At 43.2% G+C, this 14,638-nt stretch overlaps 2 protein-coding genes across 3 annotated transcripts; both read right to left on the minus strand.

Annotated features, from left to right (window-relative positions):
* Positions 1-449: 449 nt before the first annotated feature.
* Positions 450-12,825, minus strand: LOC135912752 (BET1-like protein). Of its 2 annotated transcripts, none has more exons than XM_065445287.2 (4): positions 12,562-12,825; positions 10,023-10,104; positions 5,140-5,196; positions 450-1,585 (listed from the first exon to the last, which is right to left on the minus strand). In XM_065445287.2, the coding sequence occupies exons 2-4, from the start codon at positions 10,098-10,100 to the stop codon at positions 1,415-1,417; spliced, it is 306 nt and encodes a 101-aa protein (XP_065301359.1). In that variant the 5' UTR covers positions 10,101-10,104; positions 12,562-12,825; the 3' UTR covers positions 450-1,414. The 2 variants fall into 2 exon arrangements, with proteins under 2 accessions (XP_065301359.1, XP_065301357.1); XM_065445285.2 differs by lacking the exon at positions 12,562-12,825 and adding an exon at positions 12,097-12,478.
* LOC135912751 (uncharacterized) lies at positions 10,527-12,100 on the minus strand. Its single transcript, XM_065445284.2, has one exon. It carries the CDS (start codon positions 11,895-11,897, stop codon positions 11,277-11,279), a length of 621 nt encoding a protein of 206 aa, XP_065301356.1. The 5' UTR covers positions 11,898-12,100; the 3' UTR covers positions 10,527-11,276.
* Positions 12,826-14,638: the final 1,813 nt, after the last annotated feature.

Below are 14,638 nucleotides of genomic sequence, written 5' to 3' on the forward strand. Positions count from 1 at the left end.
ACTTTTAAATAAAGCCAAGTGGCACAATGATAACGGACAAACAGAACTAAGATACATTTTGTATAATGACAACAAGCAGGCTGACGCAATTCCGAAACGGGACAGTGTGAGAAACTGAGGTGCTGCCAACAATGGGAGAGTGCCAGTAATTTATGCAGAAGCTGCCGGGTACTGAGAGAAAGAAGTTCGTTTCAATGTGTAAAGCTTCATATAAGTGCACATAACCTTATGAGACTCTTCATAGAGCTGATCCACGTTGCTGTAAGGTCATCAAGCATCAACTACACAGTAGTGTTTTGAAAGAGGGCAGACTAAAACAAACAAAAAGAAAGTGTCAGCAGAGTGAGAGACAAAAAAGATAGCTAGTGTCAGGGTTTCCAAGTCCCAAATTCAAAATGTAGCCACAAAATTCACGAAGGTAACCAAAAGTAGGCACTCTGGGCTGGACATCAGAGAAAAGCAGCCAAATAATTATTTAATGATGCTATAAGGAACCCATACTCCATGCTCCTTTACGTGGATTTAAAAGACATGTTCAAATGATGACCTCGGAATTCCCTTCAACATCACGAAAAACAAAAAAGTGTCCAACAATTATGATACTCCCTCATGCGAAATTGGAGTGCAGCTCGACACGTGTTTTCATTTCGCAGTATATTGAGGCAAACAATTTGAGACCAAAATCACCGTACCAACTGGCAGTGAGCCGGTGCCGTCAGCGCCTTCACAGAGGGAGGGACAGTGTGGGAACGCTGGCGTGATGAGCAGCGTTGAAGCCAGCTGTAGTAGAAGACAACGAAAGCACGAGCAGTGGCACGAGCGCATTCGCTCGGTTACGCCGAGGGACGCTGACGTTCAACCCAGGAACAGGCGCCTGAGAGTTGTGCTCTAAAATGAGACAAGTAGCTGAATGCATACTGTATACACAATCCATGACTGCTCATGAGCAGTTTCGTTGCTACCAAAATATTATGGTACCGCTGTGATACCATCAAACCTCGATATAACATGGATACAGGAAATTATTCAATATAATGCAGTAATTATAAAAGGCTGCTCTCTGATATCAATCAGCCTACAACAAATATATGCTTATAATGAATATAGGCTATAATGAAGCCATTTTCATGTTGACTGCGACTTCTTTCTGGTTCAACTGTACCTGATCTTGTTTTTAAAAAGTAGTAAAGCATGTTGTAGCTAACACAACTCAAAGGTAATCAAAAGTAAGTGCCGAGATGAAAATCAGCACACCTGGCAACCCTTAATACACTCCAAAACAGAGTACAACAAAAAGTGGCTGCCACAGCACATCAGCACTGTACAGATGACCCACTAGGTGTCAGGACAGAGCATTCTTTTTGTTCATGTGAAATTTATGCATCTGCACATCCTTTGCGTTGCTTGGGTAACATCATTGACGAGTCGCCCTGACGGCAAGTGTGTAGCCAAGCAGCACCAACGCCACCACTCCAAGAATCACATAGCACATGAGCCGACGGTTGGACCTGTTGGACTTGAGCATCTTGTTCACACGGCCCATGCTGCCCGAGAGAATGCCTTGAGATCCATCAAAGTCCCAGCCCTAGAGAAAAATGGAGAAAAAAAGCTTATACTGCTAAAATATTGCTCCCAAACCTTACTTTAATTACTTTGACAGAAGAATGTTGATCATTGCTAGAGCAATTAAAGGCCATACTTTAATTTTTTTTTAACACTGAAACCTCAACACTGGTAAATCAACATGGCATCACGGATGTCCAAGTATTTTCTCATAACTGGGCCATTTTGATAAAGCAAAAGTTATTAAATCTTGCTATGTGAACCCATTGGATCTTCTATAACGCAATGTGGTCTTTCTTTACCAAGAATAGTTGACCAAGGACGAGGGAACACTGACGAAGTACATGAAATCGTGGACGAGTTGGAGCAGAAACTGCAATGTGCTGTCACCACCTGTATTTCATCATCTATGGCTTACTACGCCTACTATCACAGCAAGAGTTACCATTTTGCTATTGCAGAAGTGTAATTCACTAAAGAAACTTAACGTAATGTGTGCTATGTCGTAGTGCCATTTAAAGTGATGCTATAAGCATGTATCAAGTCAAGCTATATGATATACAAATTCTCCATCAGGTTCAGGACACTGCCTCTACCAAAAAACAAAGCTTTCCTAAATGAGGAAATCATTCATACACAGGAGGTAACTGGCACTACCAATGAAAGGACAGGGCACCAACTTCAATGAATTAACACACTCATTTTTAATTGTTGTTGTCGTTTATTAACTGTGACAGTACAGAAAGTTTGGCTACTGTAGAGCCCGCTATCTTAAAATCATAGCTAAACACACACTTACACAGATGCAAAGAAAAAGAATGCTAGACGAGAGTACAATATGAACAGACAAAAAAAAAGAAATAATCAAAAGCAGTCACAATCGCTTAGAGTAAGAAAAAAAAGAGAGAAGGGAAACACTACACACATTTTTAGTTGGTAGTCACTGCTAATGACATGTTTATTACCCTGCATTTAAACATGAAAGAGAATGCTATTTGGACACCTTTATTGAATTTCTTGGCAGTATAATTCACTGGTGTGATTTCTTCAGAATGCTTTGTCATCGATATTTGTAAGAGTGCGGCGGCCTCTGTGAGTGAGGCTGTGACTCAATACAGGCAGGAATGCCTGGCTGACTATGGCCTCCCAGATTGTCATCGCCACTGTCCCATTGTCAGGCCACCTCCTCAGCTTATGGCTCAGCTTCACCACAGGGTGAACAAAAAGATTTGAAAATGTGCGAATTCCATGTAGCTGGACAGAACCAAGGCAATGTTGTTTGTTGCCGTTTGGAGATACTCTGATAATTATTTTTTGTTCTGCCTAATTACATAGTAGTCTTCATTAATTAATCAACTTCTCAATTATTATAGTTATATGAAAAGTGTCAATGAGAAAATTGTACAGCAACATGAAAAGCTCCCGATTCAGCTTTCTGTTGCTCAATACGTGGCATCTAAAAGTGTTTTTCCGAGTATGAAAGAAGCCTGCAAATACACCCCAAATTGCCGCGCAACTGGCCGCTCTAGGCACTTTGCGTGCATTCCGGCCCAATGGAATGTGGCCGCCATAGCCAGTATTGAATCTGCGACCTCAAGCTCAGCAGAGCGATGCCGTAGCCACTGGGCTATCACACCACACCCCTGTTATTCCCAACTAGAATTTTATCTACCTGTGTCCAACACCTAATAAATACTGCAGCCTTCCTTTCTCCTAACCGCCACACCTACCACCTTTCCTTCCATCGCTCCTTGCAAGGTCCTTCAGTTTCCCTTCAAGTTTTTCTGTTATCCTACAAGTTTTTAATGTACAGTGCTCACGGAATGAAATAGGACACGGATCATTTAGTAGAACCCTACATATGTGCAAAGTACGCAAGAGCACCATGTCATGTCGCTAGGAATTTGATCACCAAAGGTGAAGAGGACTCCGATGTAAGTGTACACGCCACAATTACGTCGATGTGACAAGAACTGCGGCCGGTTGAAACGAAAGTATGCACATTACTTAGCCCTAAATTGATGCGTTTCATTCCGTGAGCACTGTACCTGTCAGCACTGGCTGAGTCCACATATTATATACTTCACTACTTTACTTTTTAACGATACTGGCCTATCATTTACTGCCAACCATACCTCCCTAAAACCTACTATCACTCAAGCCCTGCAATACCATTTCTTCAAAACTGAGAACACACTTGAGTGAGCGAAATGCTGTTCAATTAATATATTCCCTCAGAAATTCATTAAAAGCAGCTAATAATAATGTAGATATGCAGAGTGCAATGTTTACTTTCCCCCTTCCTCTTCAACACATTTCCTGGGGCAGTGGCAGCAGCAATGCCATACCTATTGCTCCTGTCTTTTTGTTCCTTACGTGGTGCACCTATGGTAAGCCTTCAAGGGCGATGAAGGAACGTTAAGAAGATGGGTGTGACATATTAATGAACATCAACTTCTTGTTTGCTAGAAGACAGTACAAATGTGCATGCAAGCATGCGCTTTCACTCGGGAGTAACTCAGGGATATGAACATTCCCTCAATGGCTGGTGTCTGTCAACTGTCGTGCAGGTCTGTGATGTCATAGGAAGGGCATAAGGCCATAACAGAGGGATCTTCAAAAGCTGCAGGAGAGAGGAAGCAGTCCTTTATACAGGACCTTGGGCTCCCTGCTGCATGCAGTGGAAAAATATTTGGCTCGCATGTTCAGGGTGGCATCCTCTACAGATCGTAAAGGTTTTCTTACTGTGTTGAAAAAGTATTGCAGTTTCTCCACAGAGCCCCAGGTAAGTATAAAAGGCATTGCATATCAGCATTCATAAAAAGGCTTTTTATATAGTGCTTGCTACAGATTATCCCCTTCAGGTGCCAATTAATTTTCTCTGTTTAATGCTGAGGTTGAACACATCTATTTCATCTCGAGTATCATTTAAAGACATGCTGCAGCAGAACAGGTTTTGGCGTGTACACAAGTATCAACTCCACACATAAACTCCCGAGAATACTTCAGGTGCAGGAGTGATGTAGACGATTTCATGTGAACTGTATTTAAAAACAGCAATATTCTTCAGCAAGTCACCTGGTAGAAACCATTACTGTCAAAAGCCATAAAAGATGAGCCTTCCTACATGAAAACATACTAGTGTTGCAGAAAACAGACATAACTCTCTGTAATCCTGTAAATCTTTTCAGTAATGCACCTAGTACACATAAGTTAATTTTAGAGCTCAGGTACAATCAGAAGTGTTTCGGGATGTACCTTAGATTTTGAAACATTACCTCCATTTTTTTTTATATATAGTGGGGGGTTTTCTTTATGTATATAGTTGTATCAACAGTACCTTTTCAGGTACTGTTGATACAACTATATACAACTAACTGATACAACTAGTCCAGGCAAAGCTGCTGCTTAGCTATAGCAGGCAAAGGCATGTGGTGGGATATAAAATACTTCCTGGGTAAAATTTGAAAGATTTACAAATTATTACATCCCAAGGATAGCGCACTCTTGAAAAAAACTTGACTGCCTCCTTTTAATAAGTCATGGAATCTCAGAAATTTTTGAAATATGACTCACGAGTCCTCCAAGTAGGCGGTTGTGTTCTTTGGTCTCCAGTTCGATGTCATAGGCCAGCTAGGGATAAACAATGTGGAGTACGTTAACGCAACTATGCTGAGAAAAACACACATCAACACAAATTTATCATAAAAGTAACACCCTTGCCATTATTCACCACATGATGGAAACAACTTTATGGCACACTTCAGCAACAATCATTTCCTACTATTAAAAATATCAGGATTCAAGCGAAGCTAATCTTGCTGGCCAATACTCGTATTGTTTCCACACATCAGAGATGTGATACTTGCAAGTAATATTATTAATTAATCAATTTTTGAAAATAACATCTGGTAACTTTAATGCACACACTGCAAATAAGTCAGTGCTCAAGAAATGTCTACTAAGAATTTTCAGAACATCACAAGTTCCAAGATATTTACCCCCAAAGTGCATTGATTCCTTTTTTGTGTGTGTGTGTGCATGTGTTTAAACAGCTTGCTCTTCAGCTTATACAGGTATTTGAATGAAATTGTGAAGGCCCTGGTCATGTAAGTATAAAGGCTTTTGAGAAGTTATTATCCATGTTCTAACACACATAACTGTCTATACGATCACTTCGTCACTTGGCAGCACTTAAATTTTTTCTCATGTGGCCTGCTTTCTACTCATTATTTTTTCATAAAGCCCCAGTTATCCAATGTGGGACATCAGCATGTAGAACAATGTATACCATTGTGGTTTTAGATATAATTATCTCGTAACACATCATACCCTCATTATTACTAAGTGAAAACATTTAGTGTAGTGACTGCCTTCAACTCTACAATTCAGCATGCTCCCCGAAATAGTTATTTCAAATATAGTGAAAATTGGTTAATATGGTGACATAACTAGCAATTAGCACCATTCTTTCGTTGCTGGCACTACTATGAATAAAGGCCAGCAAAACTAAAGCTTTTGTTGTGAATTCTGCTTTGGATAATGTTGCACATTATATAACAATGCAGTCTCCTAAAAAAAAGTGACAGTGAAATTATTGTGAGAGCGTGTCCAACCATGAAAAAACAAAATCGAGTAGATCATCTGCAGTACCCCTGGTATAACAAAGTTTCACAGTATTATTTTGCAAGAAACTGGTACAGCTGTTAAATGACATTACAAGAGTGCAACTGTTAGTTCCCTTCCAGCATTAGTTTGCAGCACTTCCAACTTGAAGCAGACCAATGTCATTAACACACAGATAATTCCGACAGAACCGATCTTGCAATTAATGTAGATTTTATTGTGATTAGCACCAAGCCAATCTGGCAACACACCTTATTTCCAAATTTATGCAACAGACTTCTTTAATTTCATGTTATCGGCATCTTCACTCCTCCACGGCTCAATTCTCCTCACTCAATGCACACTCCACTCCCATTTTGTTCCCTTCACTTTGTTGTCCACGCTCAGCTGCTTTTGATGCCGACTTTTTCCTTTCTCTTTAGCCGACTTCTTCACTCCTTGCCTCTTGCTCTGCTTGTCTATCTGGACACCCACTCAGTGGCACATACCTATTCTGTAAGATTGGTGAAGAATGTTCACATGCCAAGTGTAACATGCCCAGTTGCCTATACCCAACGACCCAAGTTGTCTATTCAGGAACCTAGCCAACGGCACATATCCAACGGCCCAAGTTCTTTTTTTTTTTTATTACCGAATCGTCTATGCAGGTACGTACACAGTATCCCAAGTTGACGTGAAAGAGGTTAGATATAGATGGATATAGTAAAAAAAAGTTTTAAGCTCCCAAAGAATGCCAATTTCATTAAAAGCGGATCTTTTAACGGCCTTACAACCGTACTCTGTTTGTGCAAAGTGTGGACATACTTCGCAAGACAGGTGTTATCACTGCTTCTGGGCCTGACAATGGCGTAACACTAGAGGGTCCCTGAAAATGATTTTTGCTGTTATCTAAGTTTGTTGTGCCTTAACATAGAGTGCATCTTTTATATAGAATGCTATCTCACAAGAATTTTTTGTCAGCTCACTATATCAAACGGGCCACACACACGAGACAAGAGGATGAGCACTGCCCTACTCTCGAGCCATGGCATTCCCCATCAACTTTTATTCTGTGCAACAACGGCTGTGTCCTGCCTTTTTGGCCACAACAGTGTTGTCTACTTCTGGTCGATTTGAACCAAGCTTGTTCCTACATCTCTTTCCAATGCAGTTTTTCCTCCTTACTCTAATGACGGTAACTTGAAAATGAATTTTGAGTACAGCACTCGTCGAAAAGGCGAGCACAGTGCAGCGATGGTGGCACCATTCACGTTTCTGGCACCAGAAGACACCGCTGTACTTATGTTCATGCGAGATAATCTATACGCGTCCCATCAGCTGCCATTGCCACTATACAATATATTTTTAAGCTTTGTCGCATTCACATTCACCCTTCCCCTTGCTATGTGTAGCCTCGCAAAGCTCCCACAAAGCCCAGATTCTCGGAAGTAGTTCTCTGTTCCTCTCCTTCCCTCACATGTGCATAAAATGTACAGACAACCGCTGTAGCAGGATTTGCATTCCCAGGCAGCAGTGCAGCGTTCATTTGAAGAAAGGTATACATTTACTGTATCTGTGTATTCATTTTTGCAGGTACACAACTTTGCATACATATTCTATCTACAAAAAAATAAGCTTAATGGAGTGGCACGCTGCAAGTGTTCCTGATGACGTCATATGGGAAGCCAATTAAACTGCTTGCACGAGTGACATCACTCACCCATTCTATGTAGAATGGCGACGTGGCTGAAAACGCAGGGAAGCGGCGCTGCTGTGATATGCAGTGATGTGAATGTTCATAATCAAATAAATACGCAGTTTATGCAGAACACCTAGATTTATCCGTTGATAATCACAAGGGACCAGTCCTTGCGGTTATCAAGGCTCAGTGCCCTTGTACAGAATTGATGAAACAACTTTTATTGAAAACTGCAAGTGCCATGAGGAGTTTATCTCCCCTCCCTTAGATGGCGGCTAGGAGCCCTTGCGTCCTAGCAGCATCTTCAGCTTGCCTGATGACTCGTGGCTGAACCACACTGTCCGAGCTGAGCAGCGCAGTCTCCCACTGCTCCGCGTTCGCATATGTGTTGTTTGGCCCCTGCACTACGTTGGGGCAAGCCCAGATTATGTGTATGAGGTCCTCTCGCTGATTACAGTCTTTACATTTATCTGAATCGTGTTCTGGGTAAGTGATAATAAGCGATCAGCTTTAGGAAGGTGCTTGTTTGTAATAGTCACCATACTGTCTCAATAGTCTGTAGTGTTTGGCAATTTCATATTTGATCATGCAGTCTCTCTTCAGGCTCAGGCTCCACGTTGTTCCTGCCCCTGCTCAGCTCATTAACTCTCAAGCTAGGGTGTGCATGGTTTCATTGCCCGGGAGGGGAGTGAGCGGGCATCCGTATGACATGAACATCAGGCTCCCTGCTAAAGTTAATTGTCAAAATCATTTCAAGGCCTATTTAATTGATTCAGTTTTGCATCCTGAAGCTGTACAGTAGACTATGAGCTGGGTTCTGCATGTTCAGTGTTTATTTTTGGGCAAAATTTTCATGGTAATTGAAGCTTTTCTTTACAGTGCAACAAAATTCCTAGTTTTCTGGCCTTTGATGCTGTTATTAATCTTTAGTTTTGCCCGCCCATACCCCAAGACAGCTCTGTTTGAAAAAAAAAAACATTTCTATTTATATTTAACATTTAGAATGGCAGGAAGGTTTATCACCTTTACAATTCGCCATAATATATAGACGCATATTAACCAATAATCGTGGCACACATTTATTTACAGAAAGAAACACTGAGAATACCCTTTCAACGTTCGCACCAGATATAGAACAGGCCAGTAGGTTCAATATAGGATATGAAAGGATGGACCAGTCTCGGTCGAGGACTCTCCAGTAAACTATGGCATCGATTTCTTCAACAGCATACACATGGTATTCTGAAAAACCCCTTGGCAGCAAGGTGTAGCCATGCAGCAGTGGTAAAACGGCAGAAAACAACAGTTTGTGCGTGTCAAATGCTGTTAGCGCTTCCGCCATTATGTTTGGGTTAAGAATCTGAGCGTAGTACCAGAATGACTCGCTTGTGTACTGCAACTTTTGAGTGTTTCGCTGCTTGGTGCACCTTCACTTATCCGCAACAGTAGCATAGTACTCTTGGAAGCTGGACTTCATGGCACATCTCACCTGTTATGCCAAACATGCTGTCAATGCCGGCACAAAGTTATTTGCATATGCATCATTCCACTGACTTGGTAGTGCCTACAGGTGCACATAATGCGGAAAAGTATGGACTCGGGCTCTGGTTCTTCAATTATTGAGATGCATTCAGCAACCTCAACTCCATGACCAAGTTTCGCGAGGAGTTTGCTGTCATGATAAAGAGCTTCAGCACATCACTTTTTTCCTCAAGTGTAGTCGTGGCACGGTCATAGGATTTCAACTGTGGGCCCCAAAATTAAGAATTTTCTGGATAAATCCGAACTGTTGATTTTCTTAACCGGCTAGTGTTCTTCAGATTGTATCAGATTAATCCTAAAACGCAGGAAGCCTAGCTATGAGGGAGGCTGTAGCAGAGTGCTTCAAACTCATTTTAGCCACCTCGGCTTCTAACATGCACCCAAATGCACACGAGTGTTCCTGCTTTCCACCTCGATCAGATTGCAGTCGGGAATCAAACCCCCTGACCATCGGCCGCAGAGCACCATATCTAGCCATCTAGTGCAGCATGTAATGATAAATGTGTGCAGTTCATATGGCTAGAATAAATGGATAAGCTTTTCAGGTTGTGAAGAAAGCAGCTTACATAAGGGGGGGAAAATGCAAGAGGTCAGACAGACCGAGTAATCTTACACTCTTGAGATGAGACACCTGATTGGACAGTTGGTCAGCCAAGCGCCGGTTTTCCGTTTCAAGCCGTTCTTCCTCCATTGTTCTGAAAATCGACAGAAACACAAGGTTGGCTGTCAGCCCACGGAGCCTTTCCCTCTGCAGTCACGACTTAATCTGGCTGTTTCTCAGCATCTGAGCTCTGGAACATTCTTCTGTTCATGGTGAATTTCTAACGACGTAATTGGAGGAACGCACAAAACTTATTAGGCAGCCTTATGCACAATTCACTGTGTATGTGAAGCCCTGTTACATTGCCATTAACATAGACTGGACCCCTTAATGCAGTTGCTCGACTTTTTCACAAGCACTGTATCCAAGATGATTCTCAGGCACTAAGCAATGCTGATCTATTGAGATGAAATAGCTATGGCAAGACTACGCTCAATATGTTGCCCAGCAAAAAACAGGGTAAACAGGCTTGCTTCACCCCATCCACAAATTTAAAATTAACTGAGAACACAGTACTTCAGTCTTTCCTTTATTGGCAACAACATTTGTACACAGTTCGTGGCAGCCACATGCATTTTTTTTTTCTTGCAGTGATGCCTTTCAACACAATTGCAGCTGTCTTGCTCGTGGGCAGCAGTCACTCCAACATTTTTCACCGTTCCTACTTCAGGTGTGATTATGTCTGCTAATAAGCACCACAGAGCAACATACAACTGCTCACAGACTGTGCAACACAATTATCACAGACTTAGGGCTAATATGCACTGCAACGTCAACAGCCCAACAATGCAAAACAATGAAATGTTTAGGAAATGAAGAATGCATAGTGCTTAGCACTTGGCTAAGAGGTGGTAAATTGCCTAACAAAGCAAGCAAGCTTAAAATGCATCCATAAACTTGAAGCAGGCGTTTGTGCACAGCCACCTTAATGAGCTTTTCTACTCTCTACACTGCTGGGCTAGTAAAAAAAAATGAATTCAGCAACTCTTTGCCAAGAGTTTCCTACGTCAGAGGTGCAGTACCATGAATAAACTCGTGAACCCTGTCATTTTTCGGCCCTATGTCAGTTATGGGTACTTCTGACTTCTCAGACGACAGAGTTATGGCACGTACACGCGGCCACCTAATTTAATTTTTTTTTTCACTTCCGGTCGCCATGAGGGGATGCATCGGGCAAGCTGGCGTCTTTGGGATAAAAGTCTCTCTCCTTCGACTCTAGCAAACGGGCACCACTACGAGTTTGTTTGTGTATGAAACGACGGCACTTTAGGAGGCGTCGCCGTGAACCATGAACTGGCTCGCCAGCAGAGGCTCGGCGGCGTCATTCGCGTTCTTCTTGGATCTGACCTCCTTGTGGCCGCGGCAGTTGGGGCAGTCGTCCGCCTCGCTGTCCGACGAGCTCTCGCCGAACTCGTGCCTCTTCTCGAAGATGCAGCAGCACTTGGACTTGCGCTTGTTCATGTTCTCGTTGTCGACCGTGTCGGCGGCCCAGGCGACGTGGCGTCTGGAGGCCGGCGGAGCGCCCGCCGACGCTTCTTCGGCGCCTTCGGCCATCGTCCCCGCGGAAGCCGTCGTGACGGTGCCAGCGGGCGCCGCCGGCTTCTTGTTCCTCTGCCTGCGCTCGACGTGGCCGCGGCAGTGCTCGCACTCGTCGTCCTCGCTCGAGCTCGAGCTCTCGCCGAACTTGCGCGGCTTGACGTACACGCAGCAGCACTTCGACTTGCGCCGGTTCATGTGCTCGTTGTCGACGGTGCCCTCGGTCCAGGCGACCTGTCGCCGGTTCTTGGTAGCCGGCTTCCTCAGCTTCAGCACCACGCGGGCGGTGCTGGGAGCGTCGGTCTCGGATCCTTCCGAGGCGTGCACTTTAGTTTGCGAGATGGTGGCCATCTTTCTCTCGGCAGCCCGCTCCCTGTTGCGGCGTCTGGTCGGAGAACTGACTCAAACGCGCAGCACCTTCCTTTTTTCGTGGAGCGGTGAAAGCACGACGCGTCGCTGCGCGCCGCCGTGACGCTGTCTGCGCAGCTGTTCGTTCAAAGAGCTCACAGGGATGATGGTAAACAGTTAGCGATGGAAGAGATGCCTTTACCGGATTTCGAGGGACAGGGTCTGCGCTGCCTCCTCTTCAGCTGTTCGAAGCGCTCCTTCTGTTCCCACGGTAGCTGAATGCTCTAACTGCGGGTGAGGACCGCTTTCAGTTTGACCCTACGTAAAAAAGATGGTGCGTAAGGGCTCATCGCAACGACGACGCACCTTCACAATTCGCCATTTTGTATTCGTCAGCGGATGACGGACGCGATGTGGATGCCGCTTCTTGTAGCTTCCACGAAGACAATAATAAAAGAGAAAGAAAATTAAAGAAGGTTGCAACATTGACGGTAAAATGATGGGAAAAGATGTGATTCCTGGCTTGATGTGCACATGGTAGTACCAGAGAGCACCTATTAGTAGTAGTACAGAATGTCATCGAGGAATCCGCGAAATGATCGACCCTTGGGTCTTGAAAAGAAGAAAAAAAATCAGCAGGAACAAACCAAAGAACCAATTAACCAACCAAATTAGCGACATCTCGGTATTGCGCAAGCGAAGTAGAAGCAGACACTTGACAGTCCTTTGGCGCCTTGGGCAACGTCTTGCCGCATCTTTCTCGTGCGCGCATATCGTCGCCATTAATCGCGGACTGTCATTTGGTGGGTGGTCTGACCATGCATGGCTAGTCTAGTCTACCTCAGTCTAGGTACTGGTCTAGTTCACTGTGAGACCTAAATGTAGCTGGATCTTTATTCCATCCCCCTTTTCGCAGTGGTGTAACCAACAGGGGGTGGCACACCAGACGCGTGCACCCTCCCCCCCTCGAAATTTCCCAGACCTCCCCACTCCTCCGCCCCGAAAAAAATATTGTGGCTATGCCACTGCTTATCAGACATGAATTAAAATGAATGAAAGTCACGTACATATATATTTTATTCCAAAGTGCTACAGATTCGTTAGGGGGGGAGATGATAGGAAAATTATTTCTGCATTTTGGTGCTACTTCTCGTAACTTCAGACACAATCAGTATAACATTGCAGTAATTATTCATAAAAAGATATGAATTAATTAAACCACATGTACAATTTAATTGGCTGCAGGCATAATGAGGAGCGAAGAACTACTACTTCGCCATTCCCTATGGAACACATACAGCACTTTGAACATTCTGTAGAACTCGTAGATTGTGCCTTTAGTAATGTGCTCATATGTACACGTGTAGCAGTAGTCCGCAGTACGAACTGAACTGGAGTAACATTAGGTAAGCCGAGGGATCAGTTGATCTGCAACGCAGCTTTTTGCGGTTTCTTTCCTTGCTACTATACTAGACAGAGTTGGCACAAATAATTTGCAGCCACAAATGTGGCCACCGTGACTGATCCTGTAACGGGACCACGGCACAGGCTGTGTCAAGAGCTTCCGAAGAGGGGAATGTTAAGAAGCATCTCTGATGCCTAAAGTAGTGTGGAAACAATTGGACCAGCTATGTGGAGTGCAGATATAAGTAGGTAAATTAAATTCCCTTGCGACCTATGCCCTCCACTTTTTAAGGTGTAAATAAACTGATTCCCTGATTGGGTGATGTCATACTTGTTGCCATGACAATATATTTTTCAAATGGTTTCATCAATGATAAATGTGTGTGTGCATGTGGATCCATGGGAGTCAGTATGTGTTTCACCGAAGACAAGTAATGAATAATAGCAGTGTGCTAAAAATCGAAGTTACGTTTTTTCGATAGCACTTTATTCACAGCCATGGGAACTGGCAACATCCAGCAAAGTGTTTTGTTTACCAAATTTCACCAAATGATTTTTTTTTTGTACATGTAGTAATCATACTAAGTATTCAAGGCGTCCATTAAAAGGAGTTACAATTATCAGATAATGTGTTAATTAGTAAGTGCTCGCTTGATAAATGAAGAGCTTATTGACTATCATGTCACAATCCATAATAATCCACTGCAGAAGATCATAAAGAAAAAACATGTATTTGTCCCTACTGCACTATTTCTTATATATTTGGCTTAACAGGTGGTATGTGTAGATATTAGATGAAACCAGTTGTATTAGGTTATGGCTTGTTTTTTGCCTCCACAGGGCAATTCCAGCTTTCTAGTCAGTGTGGGCATGTTGTTGTCATTTATGAAGAAGTGCCACTCAGGATGATTCGGGGCATTGAAGAAGTCTGCTTCTCCGTATTGGAACACACAAACGACACAGAATAAAGAATCATCAGGTAGGCTGAACAGTGGAGCCATTGTAAACGAACTGTGCACAAATTCGAGCACACTCACACATGTGAGTTAATTTTACCCCGACTGCATTCCTTATGATCCTGCATATAAAGCCCTTTCATAAACACAAGGGTGTTGCAAGGCTATGGGAGTTGCGACATACTTTATGTGTGGGTATCTGTGGGCATTTCTGTGTCTGTTAGAAATTGTGCCTTCTTTTACTTAATATTTCCTGAAACATGACAGAATGCAGTTTCAAAAATTTGTGTAAAAACAATTCAAACAGTATAGAGGTCCAACCAACTCACCTGAACCTGAACTATTTTGTCAAGTGAAGAGTAAATTGAACGAGACTAGAGCACA

This window comes from Dermacentor albipictus, chromosome 9 (assembly GCF_038994185.2).
Source record: "Dermacentor albipictus isolate Rhodes 1998 colony chromosome 9, USDA_Dalb.pri_finalv2, whole genome shotgun sequence".
In the NCBI taxonomy this organism is placed as follows: domain Eukaryota; kingdom Metazoa; phylum Arthropoda; class Arachnida; order Ixodida; family Ixodidae; genus Dermacentor; species Dermacentor albipictus.

What these genes read in the sequence shown, in the direction of transcription:
- LOC135912751 (XM_065445284.2), bottom strand. Translation starts at nt 11,897, where the DNA reads ATGGCCACCATCTCGCAAACTAAAGTGCACGCCTCGGAAGGATCCGAG.
- LOC135912752 (XM_065445287.2), bottom strand. Translation starts at nt 10,100, where the DNA reads ATGGAGGAAGAACGGCTTGAAACGGAAAACCGGCGCTTGGCTGACCAA. An exon ending in AGGTGTCTCATCTCAAGAGT is followed by an intron (nt 5,197 to 10,022) that starts GTAAGATTACTC and finishes GTTTATCCCTAG; the next exon opens with CTGGCCTATGACATCGAACT. An exon ending in ACCGCCTACTTGGAGGACTC is followed by an intron (nt 1,586 to 5,139) that starts GTGAGTCATATT and finishes ATTTTTCTCTAG; the next exon opens with GGCTGGGACTTTGATGGATC.